Source organism: Eschrichtius robustus, chromosome 10, assembly GCF_028021215.1.
Source record: "Eschrichtius robustus isolate mEscRob2 chromosome 10, mEscRob2.pri, whole genome shotgun sequence".
NCBI classification, from domain to species: Eukaryota; Metazoa; Chordata; class Mammalia; order Artiodactyla; family Eschrichtiidae; genus Eschrichtius; species Eschrichtius robustus.
The window spans coordinates 107,657,787-107,675,789 of NC_090833.1; the positions used below are offsets into that span (position 1 = coordinate 107,657,787).

At 42.7% G+C, this 18,003-nt stretch overlaps 1 protein-coding gene across 2 annotated transcripts in view; it reads right to left on the reverse strand.

The window, feature by feature from the left end:
• Nucleotides 1–326: 326 nt before the first annotated feature.
• The window catches only part of ADRA1A (adrenoceptor alpha 1A), a 90,238-nt gene continuing 72,561 nt past the window's right edge, over nucleotides 327–18,003 (reverse strand). Inside the window, exons 2-3 of one of the 2 annotated variants that reach the window (XM_068552419.1) lie at nucleotides 4,552–4,937; nucleotides 327–363 (exon numbers count right to left, since the gene is read on the reverse strand). In XM_068552419.1, coding sequence (XP_068408520.1) covers nucleotides 355–363; nucleotides 4,552–4,937 — 395 coding nt within the window. In that variant the 3' untranslated portion in view covers nucleotides 327–354. Of the gene's footprint in view, nucleotides 364–4,235; nucleotides 4,938–18,003 lie in introns of those variants that run through there. The other variant, XM_068552418.1, reaches the window with a different exon arrangement.

Below are 18,003 nucleotides of genomic sequence, written 5' to 3' on the forward strand. Positions count from 1 at the left end.
GTGACATTTTCCTATACAGAACAGACAAGGTCCATCCTCAGCCCCCATGACATTTGGGTCTGGGGAAGTATGAAAGAGGTAATGCTGATGGGATCACTGGCAAGGGCTGCTGTCCTCTGCTCAAATCCCAGCTGGCTTTCGCCAGCCCAAACCCACAACAGTCATCTTCACTCACTCATCTTGCAGGGACTTTGGAGGACCAGAGGCCATTGCTGCCATTGCTTTTTGAAGATGGCAGACCCCACAGCAGCCTGGGCTCAGCCCTGCTCCTCAGCACAGTTTGTAGACAAGGAGCATGGGGCCAACAGTGTTCCAACCGGGCTCGACCGGAGCTGTGTGCAGGTAGTTTCATGGTTAAAAGTCCTAGTAGTGTAAAAAGAAATCAGAGTGACAAGTGAGCATACCTCGGATGTCTCCATATTTACCACCGCTGTCTTCTTTTTAGTCTCCCTGGTTTTGCTTGAAGAATTTACTTTCCATGTGCTTGGGCTCCCTTCTCCCTTTGCTGACAAGCAGAGCTCTTAATTAAGTCAACAAGTTCTCAGACACAGAGGCAGTGTCTCTTTTGGCAAGAGGATCTGAGCAGAAACAGCCCCAGAAGCAAGTGAGAATGTTTGTCAAGCTGTGATTAAGCAGCTGTGATTAAAGAGAGAATAATTCCCTGCCCAAGCAAATAGTTCCTAACAAGTTATCACTCCCAGGCCATAACCGTGAAACCTATTGGGCCAGAAGGTCTGTGTGATGGTTCACTTTGAGGGATGGGAGTAGCTGAGACACTCAGGACTTAAAGCTTTCATTTGTGAAATCCAGGAACAAGAGGATGTCATCTAAGAAGCAGCCATAGCTGCCAACTGATTCTTCATTTTCAAAGATTGCCAAGGTCTCTGGCTACTTGAAGACCAGCATTCTGAACCATTTCCTCATGGTGACAGATAATGAAATTCACATATTTGACACACTCTCTGGGCTTTGTGTAATTCCTGGTGAAATATCTATAATTCCTTCTCTCTCTCCAACTCAAAAAAACACTTTTTTTGGAGTACAGGTGAATGTAAGTGATACTGTATTTGCTTTTTATTTATTTTAAATAGGGATATACTTCCTGAAAGTGTGCTGATGACCTGTGGCTGCTCGTCAGTAACTTCAACACACTGCACAATGCGTTTTGCATCCACAACTGTGTTTGCTGTTCTAAGCCAAGCCAGCCTCTTCTGCATTCTCTTATATGTCTGTCTTCACCCAGTTTGATATAATTTGTCCTTCATGTAAAGCCTGAAGAACATTCCAGGCCATTCTCCCCTACAAAAGTGGTGCCATCTGATAGTTAGAATTATAGGCGCCAAACCCTTCCCATTACGACCTGCTCTTGGGTTTGGCTGGGATGGAGATTTGGCAGCATGTTTACTGAGATTGACTGGAAGCAAATCCCAAAGAAACAAAACATTAAAAAGTGTGGGTATGGTTTCGTATCCTCAGCATATCCAATCCCAACTTGGGGAGCTTTGCAATCCAAGTAGGTGGCAAGAGCGTTAGAAGCCTTACTATCTTGGGGAGCGTTAGCAGATCCCAAGTGATTACAGGCAGAAGCGGTCTTTAAATGAGACACAAGGGAGGTAAAAGGAAGAAAACGTGACACGTAAAATGCTTTTCTGAAATCCTTGCAAAGGTCTGGGGAAATTCTTGAGTAAAGAGATTCAAGGTCTCTCTTAAGGCGTGCAATTTGAATTGCAGGAGAAACTCAAATTTCACCTATCCCATAATGTCAAGTTGATTTTTGGTGATGTTTAGACAATCCCAAAGCAACTGCTTTTTATAATACATTAGAGAAGATATTTTGACCACTGTTACTCTGGGTATGTTCTTCAAACTCCAAATAGAAGCAGTAAACATGTGAGTATAAATATGACGATCATTTATTTAACTGTGACAATTTTAGAGAGCTTTTGGCATGCTCAAAGGTACAGAGATTTTTGTGGATGAGTAAAAAAATAACTCGTACATTGTTTATCCCGCTTTGGACTAAGTCTTGGGTGACATTATCAATTTCTTGTAAAATTGGCATGTTTATACCTAATATCATGTCATGGGAAAGGAAAAAAATGTTAAAGTTTGCCTCCCTGGAGGGAGTGGGGATGGAAAAGGGTGTAGCAGACAATTATTTATGGATAGTTTTACATGAATACAATTGTCATGGCTTTTACCTGATGACCGAAAGATTTCCGAGTTGTTTATTTTGATTAGAAGTGGCATTAAGGCTAGCTTTCCGGTGATCCTAAGCTTTCTAGTATCTAAAATTTAAATTTGTCTGTAGAGGTGTTCAAAGAACATCTCAAACATGGAGTCATGTTCTGTTGAAGAAAAGCTATTACCCTTCTTTTCATGGGGACACACTTCCTGTAAGGGGGAGCCTGGTAAGATTTAAAAATTCAGATCCTAAAAGAAGTTCTTCTCAACAATGAAACTGAAGTGAAGTTTGCACAGTCAAGTCCTTCCCTGATGCCTACAGGCATAATATAGGACACCTACATCTGGAAGAGCTGTCAGGAGACATGCAAACAGACCAGAAGAGTCTAAAAATCCAGCCAACATCTACTGCCAGAATCCAAGTTACAAGCACAAGGCACAGTGTCTATCTGGTCAACAACGAGACACTTTCCAGAAAGGGCTGAGAAAGCAGTAACATTCTAGGTCAAAACACAACCAACAACCAAACTCAAATCCACATGCAAGCATACCTTCCAGCGCAGTATGCGAAGAAATTAGCCTTTTAGAAAGATTTCAGGAAATTATCATTTTGCTGCAAGAAAAGAAGGAAAGGATGCTGGGGACACTACCTTTGTTGTGAAGGTTAAATAATGGCTACAATCTGCCTTGAAATTCTTAGAGGGAATTACCCCAAATAGGGGGAAGGAGGCCACAGAAATGGTCAGGAGTTTAAGAACAGTGATTCTAGTCAAGAATTATTTCCAAAACATAAATCTTCTTTTAAATTCTTACTGTGGAATGCGAAAATATTTTAATTTTTACATATAGTCACCATCTGTATCTTTGTAATATACGGAATTATTAAGGTTGACCAAAATTTGGTATACAGAAAGCAAAAAATAGTGTGTTCCCCAAGTTCTTGTAAAAAGTGGGGATAGATTAAATAAACGGACTATTGGATCTTTTATCAGCATAAACAGGCTTCTGTCAAAAACCGTTTGCAAACTCCTGTTTCTGATGGGTTTTTGGTGACCAGAAAGCATCCTCCCAAGCTAAGCGTGTGTATCTTTCAAAGTTCTGGATCATCAGGCTCATTCCAACATGTCCCATTTGCCCCAGGGACTGTGGACTTCACTCATTATGCAATAGTGAAGCAGCTGAGAAAAAATGGGAGTCGTGCTGTGCCTTTCAAAATATTACAAGCTCTGGTTTTTTCATAATGGAATTCTGGAAAAGGTAAGTGATTTGCCAAGAAAAGCCTTTCTAGGCCATGTTGAAAAGCCTGTGGAGTAATTCTGCCACCTCTATCTTAGCATGAAATCAGCATCCACCCCAACCCAACCTCTTGATCTTTAAATATGTTACACAGGAAGCCTTCTTCCAACTGATCTTTGAGACACTTAATGGAATTCTGTCTGTAGAAGTTAAGTTGAAAAACTGACCCTCATCTTCACTGTCTTCCATTAGGAAAAGCCATCTTTCCCCGACTGGTTCTTTCAACTCTTTCTAGACCCAAGTGCAGATGATGTGCCTCCATTGTATCAGAGACGTAATGAGTGTCCCTCCCTCTCATCCTTAGGGAATCAGAAGCAGTCACATTATAGCCAAAGGTAAATCTCACTGTCAAGTTTCCCCCAAGCTGAGAAACTGGATGTGTCAGAAATGGTGGAGTTTAAAACTTGCTCTAAAAATAACGTGTCTGGATACCGGCCACCATCTTAAGGCTCTTCCCCTCCAGGCCTTCTCCCCGTAAAAATCCAAAGTGGTTCTCAGTAAGTTTAGCCTGGAAATAAAATCCCCTCACTCCATCAAGAAATAGCTCCAAACTTAGAGTGCATGCTCAAAATATTCATGATGAAATCATAATCCTATATTTATAGTCTTTTGGATTGTGTATGAAATTCTGTTTCCCATGGTGTTTTTCGTTGAAAGGGCCAGACATGGAAAGCGGGCTCAGAGGATGACCCAGAGAGCATCAGCCTCAAGGAAGTGCTGTTTACCATCATTGTGAACGGGACGGTTGTGTGACATCCTTCCTCTTCCCTAAGCCCTACCCACTGCCCAAGAGTCGGGTCTCCTCCCCAGCCCATTCCCAGATGGTCCCTGGTTTAATGGTCCTGTCTCATCATCCACAAAATGTGAACTGGCCTTCCCAGTAGGAAGTGGAGTGGGTGCCTAAGATCATGCCCCTGCCCTTCTGACCTTCCCTGTCCTCTAGACTTCCTCCCCATTCTCACTGAGGGAGATGGTATGGGTCTTAATGGTTGGAATTTGATGATTCTCTCCATGGCTGGGTGTCGAGGGCCCCGTGCAGCAGCAGACCTGCAAAAAGCTTTTACTTCTCACCCGGGCAGTGGTGCAGGCTGATTGGTCTTTGGGCACTGTAATCCTGGCAGATCCACGGGGCAGGGAAGAGAAAAATTTCCATTCACAGACCCCATCCGTCTTGGAGATCTTATAGAAGGTCTCTCCGGATCCCACTGGAATGCGCACCAGGTCCTTGTGCTGCCCCTCCAGGGCATGGCTGGGTGGGTGCAGAGTATAGCCCAGGGCATGTTTGGAAGAGTGCTTTCGGCTCAGACACTGGATTCTCAAGACATTCTGAAAGGCCTTTTTAAACTCTTGACTGGAGCATGGGTATATAATGGGGTTGATGCAGCTGTTTAGGTATCCGAGCCAAAATGCTATTTTAAAAACTGTTTCTGAGGGCCTGAAATCAGGAAAGAAAGACCCTGGAAGAAAACACACAGATTCATACATGTTATTTGCATGCCAACGGGCCAACTGGTTAGGAAAATAAAGCAAACCAACCAACAAACACCTTATTATATCTTTAAAAAGTTTCAAGTGATTCCCAATGCATTTGAGTTTTCACATTTGACCAATTGTTCCCTAGGAATGTACCCCTTGGTAATATCCTCAAAGGGCATTCTCACTTGGTCCACATGTGTAATATTATTTAAGGGAAAAGACCCAAAGGGTAGGGCTGTGCTGGTTCTTAGTGATAAAACATTACTTGGTGTCCGCTATAAAGCTTTAAAAGATGAAAACATGAAATTTAGGCTGAGTCTACATAGGCAAATTGTTTTCCTGAATTTAAAAATAAGTTGCAATCCATTCAAAAATTCATAATAAAATAGGGTTACCTGAATGTTCCCTTTGTTCTTTGATGCAGTATTATACAGGCACAGCCTAAATAATTATGAATTCTTTCTCTCCTGAATATTGGAGTTGTATATTTTAATGAGAATCCCAAATTTATAAAATATTGACTTGGCCAACTTTGGCCAGTGATTTTTGATTATTTTCCTTTGATGATGCCTTTTGACATTACAGTATACTTGTCTGCTCATAGTACTCCAGTAGCAACCAAATGCTTGTCAATAGCTTGACATGCAGGGTCCTCCACAGTGCTAAACCTACTCTAGATTTCTAACATTAATACTTCCACTCTAACCAGACTCACTACAAACTTTTCTCCAGATCATTGCTCATTTTTTTTTGTTCTCTTAAGTTGGGTCCAGATGTCTAAAACTCTCTTTCCTGTCCTCTTCACCTATTTAAGACATCCGCTAATTTACACGGCAGGGATCAAGTTTCAGGCGTCTTTACATCTTATGTGGTCACTATCTAATAGCTCTTGGAAGCAGAATGGCAAAAGCATGGAACCCTAAAGCAGGAACTGTCTTAGAGGTTATTTTCTTCAATTATTCAATTTCCAAATGAAAAAAAATGATATTAAAGTGGCTGCCACAAACTTAATAGCTACAGTACTAACATAGTGATGGATAAAGAGATATAGAACTCCAAGCCCAGTGTTCTTTATTCTCCGCACAACTTTTTTCTTTTGCCTCAGCCAAATAAAGGTCTTGATTTTATGTCTTTCTTTTTGTCTCTGCTCTAGAGACCCATCAGAGTCATGACAAACTGATGGGTAGGCTTAAAAATCTACTCTGGCAAGCAATGCCCTGAAATTTTGCAGAGAATCTCATAAATATAAACAAAGAGTAAAGTTAAATATTGCAGAGCCAGAGAAGGCAAAATGGTACAGTGATTAATGAGAGCATTTTTTTAAATCTCTGAAACACACTCCCTGATAAATTCAGTGTGTCTCAAAGAAATTAAAACACACACACACACACACACACACAACCACACATGCAGATGATGATGATGTTAAGTGAGAAAGTATTATTCTTTAGCTCCAAAGCTTTTAACATTTTCCTATAATTATAAGTTACTCATATGGAATGCCTGGTGTGGAACAGGCTGTGTGCTAAATACTTTACATACAATTTAATCATCATTAGTAACATCAAGAGTTACATGATTCCTACTGTAGAGCACAGGGAACTCTACTCAATACTCTATAATGACCTATATGGGAAAAGAATCTAAAAAAAAGAGTGGATATATGTATATGTATAACTGATGCACTTTGCTGTACAGCAGAAACTAACACAACATTGTAAATCAACTAGACGCCAATAAAAATGTTTAAAAAGTTATATGATTCGCATCAACATCCCCATTTTACAAATGAAGAAACTGGTTTAATGAGATTGAATAATTCAACTAAAGTCACTCAGCAGATGGTTACTGGTAGAGCTGGGATGTGAAACTGGGAAGTCTGACTTTGGGGCCTATGTTCCTTTATCGAGTCTCAAAATATATTAGAATAATACATCTCTAGGGAATGAGGATGGTGGGTGGAGAATGATGAGGTGCACAGTTGGGGGCGTTAAATTGGAAAGATGGTTTTTCAAACTTAAGCAGAGAGGTGAAGAAAGCAGCCAATAGCAACATGAATGGTGGTTTTGTGTGAATGTAGTCAGTTCCAGAAAAAATTCATCTTAATTATGATGCCTGTATGTTGTCCAATATTTCTTCCTGATAGTAACAGTGACAGGATTAAGGGAACTTACTTCACAAGGCAGGCCTTGGCTCAGGCTTAATAAGAATATATGAGCAGGGCATGCCCCGAATTACCTTGTCTTGGAATTTCACTATTCTGTAAATCAGCTAGAGAGGGAAGTGTATTTCCCTTATTTGAAGAGCTTAAATTAAAAGAAAAAGAAAAAAAAAAAACCACATGAATTCTGAATGTGAATGCTAGCGAGGTGATTTGGGATCCTCGGAATTTCCCATAATTCCTTCAGGGACACTCTTCGTGCTCACAGACCCCCGTTCTGCATTCAGACATCTCAACAGTTCCTTTTAGTCCCTTTCCTCCCATTCCTCTTCTCTCCTTCGAGGCCCCCTTAATGCCAGGTCTGGCTGACCCGGCGCCAAGTCACTCTGGCCTTCCGGTTGTGTCCACAGCTTCAGAGGTAAATACCGGTCCTTTCCCTCCTGTGCCCTGCTCAAAACACCCATTTCCTCACTGCAGCTGAGGTATAGGGTGAGGAAGGAGATGGTTAAAATGAATTTACACTAAGATTTGAAAAGTCAGATAGTCCAGCTTTAACCCTGCAGGAATACTGTGTTGCTAATCCAAGCAAGTCTCTAGAGTTTTGGCTTTTCAGACAGTGAATGGGAGAGTCTTCCGGCCAGAGGCTTTCCCATAAAGGAAACCACTTGCTTTATCCCATCAGGTGTGTGACAGCACCTGTCTAAACCTAGCATGATCTGTCCACTCCCAATCTGATGATCCCACAGGGGTGGATCATGGGACCCATTTCTCCTGCCCGCTGTGTCCATCCTCCCTTGGGGGTGATTCTCTCTCGTCAGCTCCCGGCTGGGGTTAAGAGAGAGATTCATAACTGTGCTTCCTTCAGATGCTTTCCAAAAGTTAACAAAAGACAGCACAAGGCTGTTTCCATCCTTATTAATATTATTCACATCATTAGATATCTTCCTTCCCTTCATTTTTCCTCTCCTAGGAAGAGAAGGTTGAGCTGGGATCAGGCTTGGAAAAGAGTTGTTGCTTCCTGGGATCGATCAGGGTGTGCTCATCTCGGTACCCACTTCCCTGCCCAAATCTTTCCACTCAGGCGTCATCTTCTCTGAACTCCCCACGATTTCTATTCCCAACCTCACTTTCTTCTCAGATCCCTCTCTTCCTGATGACGATGGTGTTTTTTAGACTAGGAAGGCAGCTGGACCATGCTTCTCTCTGTCGTCCCCCCATCATGGCGTGGAGCACCAGGGTTGAACCTGCCTGGCTTAGGGATGGGCACCTCAGACCCAGTCACTAGGTTGTAAACTCCCTCTGAGCCGGTACCATGTCAGTTTTGCTCGCTCATGGAGCTCCAGAACCCAGCACACTGCTGGCATGTCAAAGGCATCCTTCTAATTTTTGCTGAATGAAGAGCCGATTCCTTGAATGACCTACCGAATGAATGAATGATCCTCCCCATGACTCTGCTTCACAGTGTGGCCTCATTTCTGCTCTGCCTGAGTCATAGCTCTTATTTCTCTTCCTGCCCCTGCCTTCTTTCTGTTGTCTCTTTCTTTTTTCTTCGGCCCAGTTTCTGCTCAAACCTCTGCTTTTCTCTGGGCTGTTATTACACTATTTTATTTTTCCGTGCTGCATCACCTGGTGCTTAACACTCTAGTTTTTCTCACCATGCTTCATAGGAAGAGCCAGACTTTTGAGTTATCCACAGAAGCATAAGGTCTCCTATTTTTCTTGCCACCGTAGGTATGTTGTACTCTTCAACAACTTCTGTCCAGACTCTGCTTCAAGAGGAGCAAATAGCTTCTGGCTTAATTCCCGGGAACCCCTCACCCTGTGGGTCATCCTTTGCATATGAATTTGCCTCATTTAATTCTTGAGCTTTGGAAAATCCCCAAGGCCCTGGGGACTCTTCCCTTCACTGAGTTTTCCTCCACGATTTGATCCTGCTGCAGAATTTCTGACTCTTCTTTTCAGGGCCCTCCAAACTCCCTGATCGACTAAAACTTGGCCAGACTGAGATGGGCAGAGCATGAATTTATCCATGAACACCATCAACATCTTCACCCTTGGAGAGTCAAAATCTTGGCTTCCGTTGTCAAGGTCCCTAGATTCCAATGAGAAATTGAAACTGATGTGTTCGAAGGATGCCACTTAAGTCTCATCACTTGATGTCTCCTCCACTGGAAGCATTTGACTTTTTGTTTCTGATCTGGGGCTTATCTGTAGGCTTATGATGGTGGACACTGGGGACCATCTTAGTGAAGGCTGTGCCACTAAGTTACAGCAAAATTTGCTCTCAATGCCCCCAATACAAAGAAAACCATTTTCCGGCCAATGTTGGTCTCCTAAGTGAGTTTTCTCCACCAGTGTTCCAGTTCACTCTAAAACACAGTAAGGATAAAAATGGAGTCCTCAAATTCCAACCCAGCACTGGTAATAGAAGGTTCCTCTTCAGTTCAGCTCTTGCAGAATCAGGGGACTTGGTATAGAAGCAGAAAACCATGAGTCAGTCTTCTGGGTTCTAACCTCCCAACTTCTAAGCTTCATTTCACCTACCTGAAAACTTGACATCTTAATGACAACCTTGAGAGACACTGGGTTATGACAAACCCTAATTAGCTGGAGTCACAGAATGCTAGGGTGTGAAGAGTGGCGGAAACCTAGCAGGCACTGTCAACCTGTCCTATGCAGATGAAGATAGTATGGATGAGAAGGGAAAGTGGTTTCCACAAAATCATCTGCTCATCTGTGGTCCAGTCAGAATGAGATCCAGACTCTGCTCTGCTTCCCCCATTTCTGCTCCTGATCTTGTGCACCATGTGGCAACCCCAGAATGGCTGGGAAGTGTTAATGGCAATATGTCCAGCTGTTGTCATAGGATGACAACAGGTTCTGCAGAGATAATGAGAAAGAAGGGGGAGAAGAGTAGTGTCATCAATAACTACATCATTTAAAAAAGTTGTACTGTTCAAACACTGGAAAAAAAAACAGTGGGTGATGATCTTGGAAGGCCTTATCTGAAGGGTATCACATTCTGAAGACTGAAGCTTAAATGACTCCAATTAAAAAAAAAATATGGACTCCAAAGCAGAAGCTAATGCTATGTGACCATAGGAGACAATAACCCTTAATCGTTTCTCTTTGTCCAACCAGTAGTCTCTCCATATGTCTGGTACCAGTCCAATGTGGCTGGTATACATCTAATGAACAGGGGACAGACACAAGCTGTTACACAAATAGGTGGCCAGTTCCCCAGACCAAGGAGCTCCAGTGCCAAACAATATTCAGGCCAGATCAGTTGGCATCTTCTGGCCAGGAAAAAAGTTCTGTCCCATTGATGTAATCCCAGAGAAAAGCTGTTGGAATCAGAGTGTGAGCACAGAGAGACCCAAGTTTATTGTCATCCTGGAGTCTACCAGACGCCTCCATGTTTGGCTGCTGGTTTCCCTGTGTCACAGTGACTTGCCTGAGCCCTCCTGAGGTTTATCCAGGGGCCACCCTTGGGCAATTCTCAGCCAGACAAGAATATTTAGGTTAGCTACCTGGAATGGTGGTCAGAAATCTCTAAGAATGCTGACCAGATTAACTGCAGACTAGAACCCTAGGCTCTCAATGCAAGATTCATGGATAGACTTCCCATGAAATGAAATACAGTCTGTGTATGAACAGAGATTTTCCTGAGAACAGGAATTCAGCTTTTGTCAGCTGTGCACAGTGGTCTTGGAGATGCAAAAGATGGCTGAGCCTGCCGCCCAGCTACTGAGCAAAAGCTGAACCTCTGGCTGGTGCACGTCACTTAGCCCATATGTCCTGATAAGAGCATCCAGCTTACAAACATGGCAAGAGGATGCCAGTTTACACCTCTTTAGAAGGACCTGCTCTTTTCTTCTCCTAGTTAACTGGGACTTGAAATAGCACAGCTCTCATCTTGTGCCTCTGAGGGCAGGCATCTGATTGCTCCCTGGAGAGAGTTAATATGTTGGGTCTTTTCTGAACTTTCTGGAGGGAAACTTGAATAGTATAGTCAAGGTGAGGAAGGATGGTGTGGGAGGGTGTAGTGAGCAGGGGGAAGAGAGGCACATTGTTTGCTGGTTATGTAGCGGTGAACAGAACAAATCTGGAATGCTGTGGGGACCCAGTGGAGGATGGAGGCGCTGCCCCTTTTCTCTTTTGCTGGGGACTGAGGTATATCAGCCTATGGTTACTGTTGTCAAAAACCACTGCTTCTTCCAACCATAGTGGGGAAAAAGGTCGGTTGGGGAGACTTTTTCTCATACCTCATACTTCTGCAAGTGGGAGACATTCTTCATGGGATCTTTCTGGCTGGTCAAGTGTAATTCTGCAGAATCAGGGGTTTTATCCTGGAGGAGTCCAAGCTGCTCGAGGTAAAGCTCTTCAAAGAGTTCCTCTCTCCAGTTACGAAGCCCCAAACAGTATTTCTCCTTTTAGCAAAGAGGACTCTCTCCCAGAACGTGCATGTGAGGCCCCCAAACCCACGATGACTCGGGAGAGAACGACTCTGACCCAGGTGCACTCGACTCACCATGTACATTTCCCTAGAAGAGCTCCTTGCGTTGCCTGTTTCCTTTTGAAATGAATACATAATTCAAACGATTTCAACAGATTGCAAGATTTTTTTTCTCCTTTACTTAACAAAATATATTTTGATTCAGGAAAACGATAGTAACTAAGTCACGTGTTCTTTTGTTGGTTGCTTCCTCAAAAGCAATCTCCTTTCATAAACCAACTTATTTTCCAAACTTTGCCTTTTTTCATTAAGGTCACCATTGTTTCACGAGTCTCACATTAGAAGCATCTTCTTGTTTTAAAAAATTTATTTATTTATTTATTTATGGCTGTGTTGTGTCTTCGTTTCTGTGCGAGGGTTTTCTCCAGTTGCGGCAAGCGGGGGCCACTCTTCATCACGGTGCGCGGGCCTCTCACTATCGCGGCCTCTCTTGTTGTGGAGCACAGGCTCCAGACGCGCAGGCTCAGTAGTTGTGGCTCACGGGCCTAGTTGCTCCGCGGCATGTGGGATCTTCCCGGACCAGGGCTCGAACCCGTGTCCCCTGCATTAGCAGGCAGATTCTCAACCACTGCGCCACCAGGGAAGCCCTAGAAAGCATCTTATCACCTCTACAAAATCTTTCTCCTACCACCCAGTGTAAAGCAGAGGCGTCCTCGAGCGTACACCTGTAAGCGTGGTTTATTTCTTTCATGGCGTGTCCGATTTCTTTTCTTTTTCTTTCAAAAAAGTTTTCTTTTTCCTTTTTCTTGTGATGAGGATGTTTAAGATCTACCCTCTTAGCAAATTGCAAATATGCTACTGTATTATTTACTATAGTTACCATGCTGTACATTATATTCCCAGGACTTTTTGTTTTATAACTGGAAGTTTGTATCTTTTGAACCATTCACCCATTTCATACCCTGTAAGTCGTCTTGTTTACTTGTTTTCTTTGACAGTCTCATTCTCCAGAGTGTCTAATAAGCACTACAGTGGTTTTCTTTTGGAAAACCAAAACTGTCAAAAATGATACCCGTCTGTGTCAGGAGGGATGATTAAAGAAACCTGTGGGGAGGTGGCCAGAAGGGAAGAGGGCAGATTGAAAGGGGGGAACTCGAGGTCCTAGGTTAGGTTTTAGGGAAAACATCCTGATATCCATCCTGGAGATCTGTGTCTTCTGGAGGGAAAGAAGGACTGGGAGGAGAAATCCAAGGGCTGTTGTCATGAGATACACCTGTGTAGAGGCATGTGTGACACTCTGAGGCCCAATGACAGTGAGTCACACGGAGTGGGAATGGCATTTGTTCTTCTGTGGTCCAGGCTGCTGGCAGCTCCAGGGCACCCGTGCTCCTTGGCAATGTGGGGGCTTCACACACCCACATCTAGGGCCTAAGGTGCTATGGCAGACGTCATCTGGTCACATCCAAGGGGATGGGACAGAAAGTGGTGGAAGCCATGAGGGAAAATTCCCAGAAACAACCAAAGGAAGGGGAGGTTTTTCAAGGGGATAAGGGAACCTCATAATAGTGAGACCGGCCAAGATATGTGTTGTACATGATCTTTTTGTTGCTGATAAGATCAAGTTCAAGCTCATCACCTTGTCATTCAAGGCCCTTCATCATTTGGTTTCACCAGCCTTACACGACTTTCTCTCCCGTTATTCATTCACTTAGCAAGTAATTTGCTTAGTGCTTTCTACGAGACAGACACTGTTGTAGACATTGGAGATAGAATGATCAGGAAAATGCACAAGGTTCCTGCCCTTGGAGTTTACATTTTATAAGTATTTCCAATAAATGCCTGTTGAATTGAATTGTGAATTTCCAACAGCAAGGCTATCTTCTTGCCATGGTTGACTTTTCACTGTAACTCTGTTAATCCACCAAGGTGACTATGGCCTCAGCTCACACGGTTGTCACCTTCATTCTCCTGCTCCTCTCTCAGTGACCTGCCCCTCTCCCCTAGTCAAACTTGGATTCATTCAAAATCTCTCTGTCTTCAAAATTGTGTTCAAAATCCAGCTCATCCATGAACCCTTCCTTCTTGATAGCGTAACTTGTTTTCTCACCTCCCCTAAGCATTCAACCTTAATTCCTTTTCTCTATATAGCACTCATCACCATCTTCTATGCTTATTTCTTCTTTGTCCCTTTCCTTGAATATGAACTCCTTGAAGGCAGAGGTTTTTGTCTTTTCATTTCACTGCTTCGTCCGCAATGCCAACAACAGTTTATAACATATAGTAGGCTCACAGCAAATACTGTTGGACGAATAACACAATCCTTATTTTTAATGTCTCTCTAAAGACACATACTACTCCTTTTCCTTCATTTAAATTTCCTTCAGTGATGAACAAAATTCTCAATAAATGTGTATCAAATCAATGGACGACATTTGCTGATGGAAGAAAATGACATTTTGTATAAAACTCCCGCTTCAACTACTTAAAGCGGGAAATACACTCTTAAATGGAGAAAGAGAGCCTGTCTTAACTCCCATTCCAACACTTTATCTTCCCGATCCTCAAGACACTCATATTTACACAAAAATAAAACCATTCTACAAATAATTTTATACAGCTAAGTTGTAGGCACTTCATAAAATGATTACTTCCAGTACTTATAAAGACATTTTATAGGGTCCTGTAGGAAAGGTCAGAGCCTGTAATTAAGATGCGATAGTCATCAGCAGCCTTTCATATTTGTGGGATGTGAAGCCAAGGCCAAACACCACAAATCCGAAGCAGTGACAGAAACAACCAAAATCGGTCACCCAGGGAGGAAGCGTGGGAGGTCTTCACGATGCTGTGCCTTCATGTTCAGCTTAAAGGCTACTGCAGGCTCTGTTCCAGAGTCCGGCCACCAGGGACATGGGTGAGTTGGCTGGTGCTTATGTAGTAAGAGGTGAACGGGGGAGCCAGCAGGGACTGTTGGCTCTGGACTGATGGTAAAGATATGGAATCTGAGTTCTCTGGACAAGTCCCTACTTGGAAATGACATCCCAGGTCCTCTCACTGGTCACTGGGTCACCCAGAGGCATGTGCCCTGATGCTGTAGCCATCCTCCAGGAATACCATCTAGTTCAGTTCAAGGTAGAATATGAAAAACACTTCGCTCTCCACTGGGAGCTCCTGCACATCCCCTTCCCCTGCCTGGGTTACGCCAGGGATGGAGGTTGTCTTTGGCCCCTGCTACTTCTCCCCAGCCCTAGACTCAAGCTGGACCAGACCAGAATGCCTGACCTCCATCAAATCAGATGGTATTCAAACTGACATAACATACACGCATAGGCATTTTACTAGCTTATTTTTCAAAATAAAAGGTGCTTTTGGGGAAGCTGTAATCTGACTTCTAAATATAGCTGGGCAAACTAATTTTAAAATGCAGAAAAGGGTTGGGGAAATTTACTTTTTAATTTTGAAAGGCAATAGAGTATGGCCCTGTTTTGATTATAGACACCTTTGAAAAAAAAGAAATGACTATGCCTCCATCTTTCATAATAAATGCAATGCCGAGACATCTCAGTTTTGCTTGCAGGAGACATTCTCATTCTTTTCAAACTTAACCAAGCCTTTTGCAGTCTCAACTGAGAACTGTCTGACACTCTAAAGGGGGAAGATAGAGGTCAGGGAAGCTCATCCATTTCCATGGTTTCGATTTCTTTCTTTGCTTTGATGAATTCTCCGATCTCTATCCTGAGACCATATCTGGCTCCTAAGCTCCAGTTCTGTATACACAACTATTACCAGACATCTTTCCTGATGTTCCCAAACCATCTCATCCTTAACATAACCAAACTGAGTTCACTGTCTCTCACAAAACCTACTCTTTCTTCTCTGGTCCATCCTCAGTAGATGGCACCCCTTCCCCTAAGTTGTCCCAGCCAGAAGCCCACTGTCATCCTCAGCCCTTCCCTCTCCCAACTCTTCCACTGCAACCAGCCACTCAGTGCAGACCACAGAACCTTCATTCTTCTTGTCGCCATCCATCCTAGTTCAGGCCACCATCACTTCTAGCTAGGATCCCGCATCAGCTTACTAATAACTAAGCTTCCTGATTCTCATCTCACTGCCTTCCAACCTACTTTCACATTGTAGCCAGAGAGGGTCTGAGAAAACAAAGCTGATTTTATCTTCCTTGATTAAATCATTTCAGTGACTCCTCACTGAATTCAAGTACTAGGACTTATTAGTTTCACGGGTCTGGGAGAGTGAAAATCCACTTTTCTAGATAACTAGTTAGTAGACTATGGTGATCCCAGTGCCCCTTCAAAGACTCTAGTTAGTATTATAGAAGAGTAGAAAATTATAACCAACAGGAATAACAGTGTGTAACTGTTACCTCAAGTGAGTGATAGAGCATTTTTGTTCGCTAGGATATGGTTTAGGGTTTCAGTGGTTGATGTATCATTAAGGAGTCCTTAATCCTAAGGAAACAAATATTTGGCTTCCAGACAGAATCACGCCCACTAAAAAGTCTTCTCAAGGTCAAGGAATAGAAACCACTTATGAATTTCCAGCCGTTCCAGTGGTAGTGATGACAATGGTTCAGAGAGTTTTGCAACATCTGGAAGGTCTGAGTTGGGAATAAAGATGCCTGGAGGATAAACATGGAAAATGGTGAAGAAAAAGCAAAGACACAGACAAATGCCTTCGAGGCTTCCCGAAAAGAACGAATCCCTGGTGCATGGTGTGATTTTCTGTTACCAAAAACAGTCATGTTTCTAAGGAAAGATTGTTCCCCACTGTGGTGGTTCCCCTCTGAAATGCCCACCCGATATCTGCTTGTCAGGTGATTAATTCAGAACACACTAGATAATCACAAACAATATTTTTTGGATGCACTGTTAGGAAAAGTAGTTTCCCTCAGCAACTCCAGCCCAGCTGGGTTCAGTCCCCAGGCAAGTGTGGAAGCAGCAGAACTTTTACCTGCATTAATTGTCAATTTGTCTCTCTCATTCACAGAAAAATTTCCATGGGAAGAGAAGAAAGCTACAGTTTGTCAACATGAAAATAATGATACTCATTGTTGTCTCTTATTCCAAGTTGATTCTGGTGAGTTAGAAGTTAGCTCCACTTAACGTCTCGAGATGGATATCAGTGTTAGCAAGTGGCTGGCTTAGGAACATGCTAGAAACTGGGGCTCTGGCAGGTTTCCATTTTCCTAGTATTTTGTTTTTTTTTTCAGAAAGCTTACATATCTAGGAATAACTAAAGAGGGGTGCTAGTAGCAGCAGGGAGACCAGCTAGGAGACTAGTACATTCATCTGTCTTAGATTTCTGACCAATGGCTAAAAGCTGTAGGAAATCAGATTTGGGCTGCCCTGAAAATAAGTCTTAGCATCAGTGAAAGTATCCTAAGATAGGATGGATAACCACTCACTGAAGCATCATACTGGGGACCCAAGCATCATGAAGCATCCTATTAAAATACTCTTAAGGGACCCTTCTAACCCTGAAGTTGGAAAGCAAACAGTACTGGGGGACAAAACACCGGTGGTTGTGAATGTCTTGCTTCCTTTTTAATACTGCAATAAAGAAATTGTGCATTGGAAGGATTTTAAGAGGCACATACATATAAGAATATGGACATGTTATTGGATCTGACAATTTACTCAGCTGATTTAACTTTTTCTGGGAGTGGGACTAGTCTGCATGTATTTCAATAGTTTGTAAATTTTCTTCGTAGTCTATTTGGGATCCAGCATACATATTTTGATCTAAATTGTTGTTGAAATTATTTATAACCACTTCCTATAAACTCTTGAGGCACCAAGAGCCAAGCGGACATCTGGGCTACAAATAGATAAGGATGTGAACATGCAGAAAGGGTAAGGCACGTGCTCAGGGTTACACAGCTGGTGAGAAGAAGGGCTAGATTAAAAATTCTTGTCTTCAGACTCCCGGTTCATAAACCTTTCTATTAATTAATACACTGAATTTTTCAATTGCCAGAGTGGAAATATCTCTGATTATTTGGGAGTGCTCAGAGAATCTGCTCTAAGAAATATGGATGCCATCAAGATTATTATCTGTAGCTAGCATTTAGATATTAAGTATATAGCTTGAGGCCTTGCTTATTTTTTGAGCTCATGACCCATACATGCATCTCCACTTAGATGTCTCACAGGAACCTCAATATTAATCTGTCCAAAATGACACCCTAATCTGTTTGCCTTCCAGTATTCCCCATCTCTAGAAATGATATTTAACATTCATTCATTTGTTTGTGACAAAAACATGGCAGTCAATCCTGATACCTTCTTGATATCTCCAGTAGACTATACCTCCTAACATTGCCCAAGTCTTTGCACATCCCTCTGTCTCACTGTCATGGCCTAATCCAGGCCACCACCATCTATCATCTGCAGGAGAGTCTTCTCATTGGTCTCCT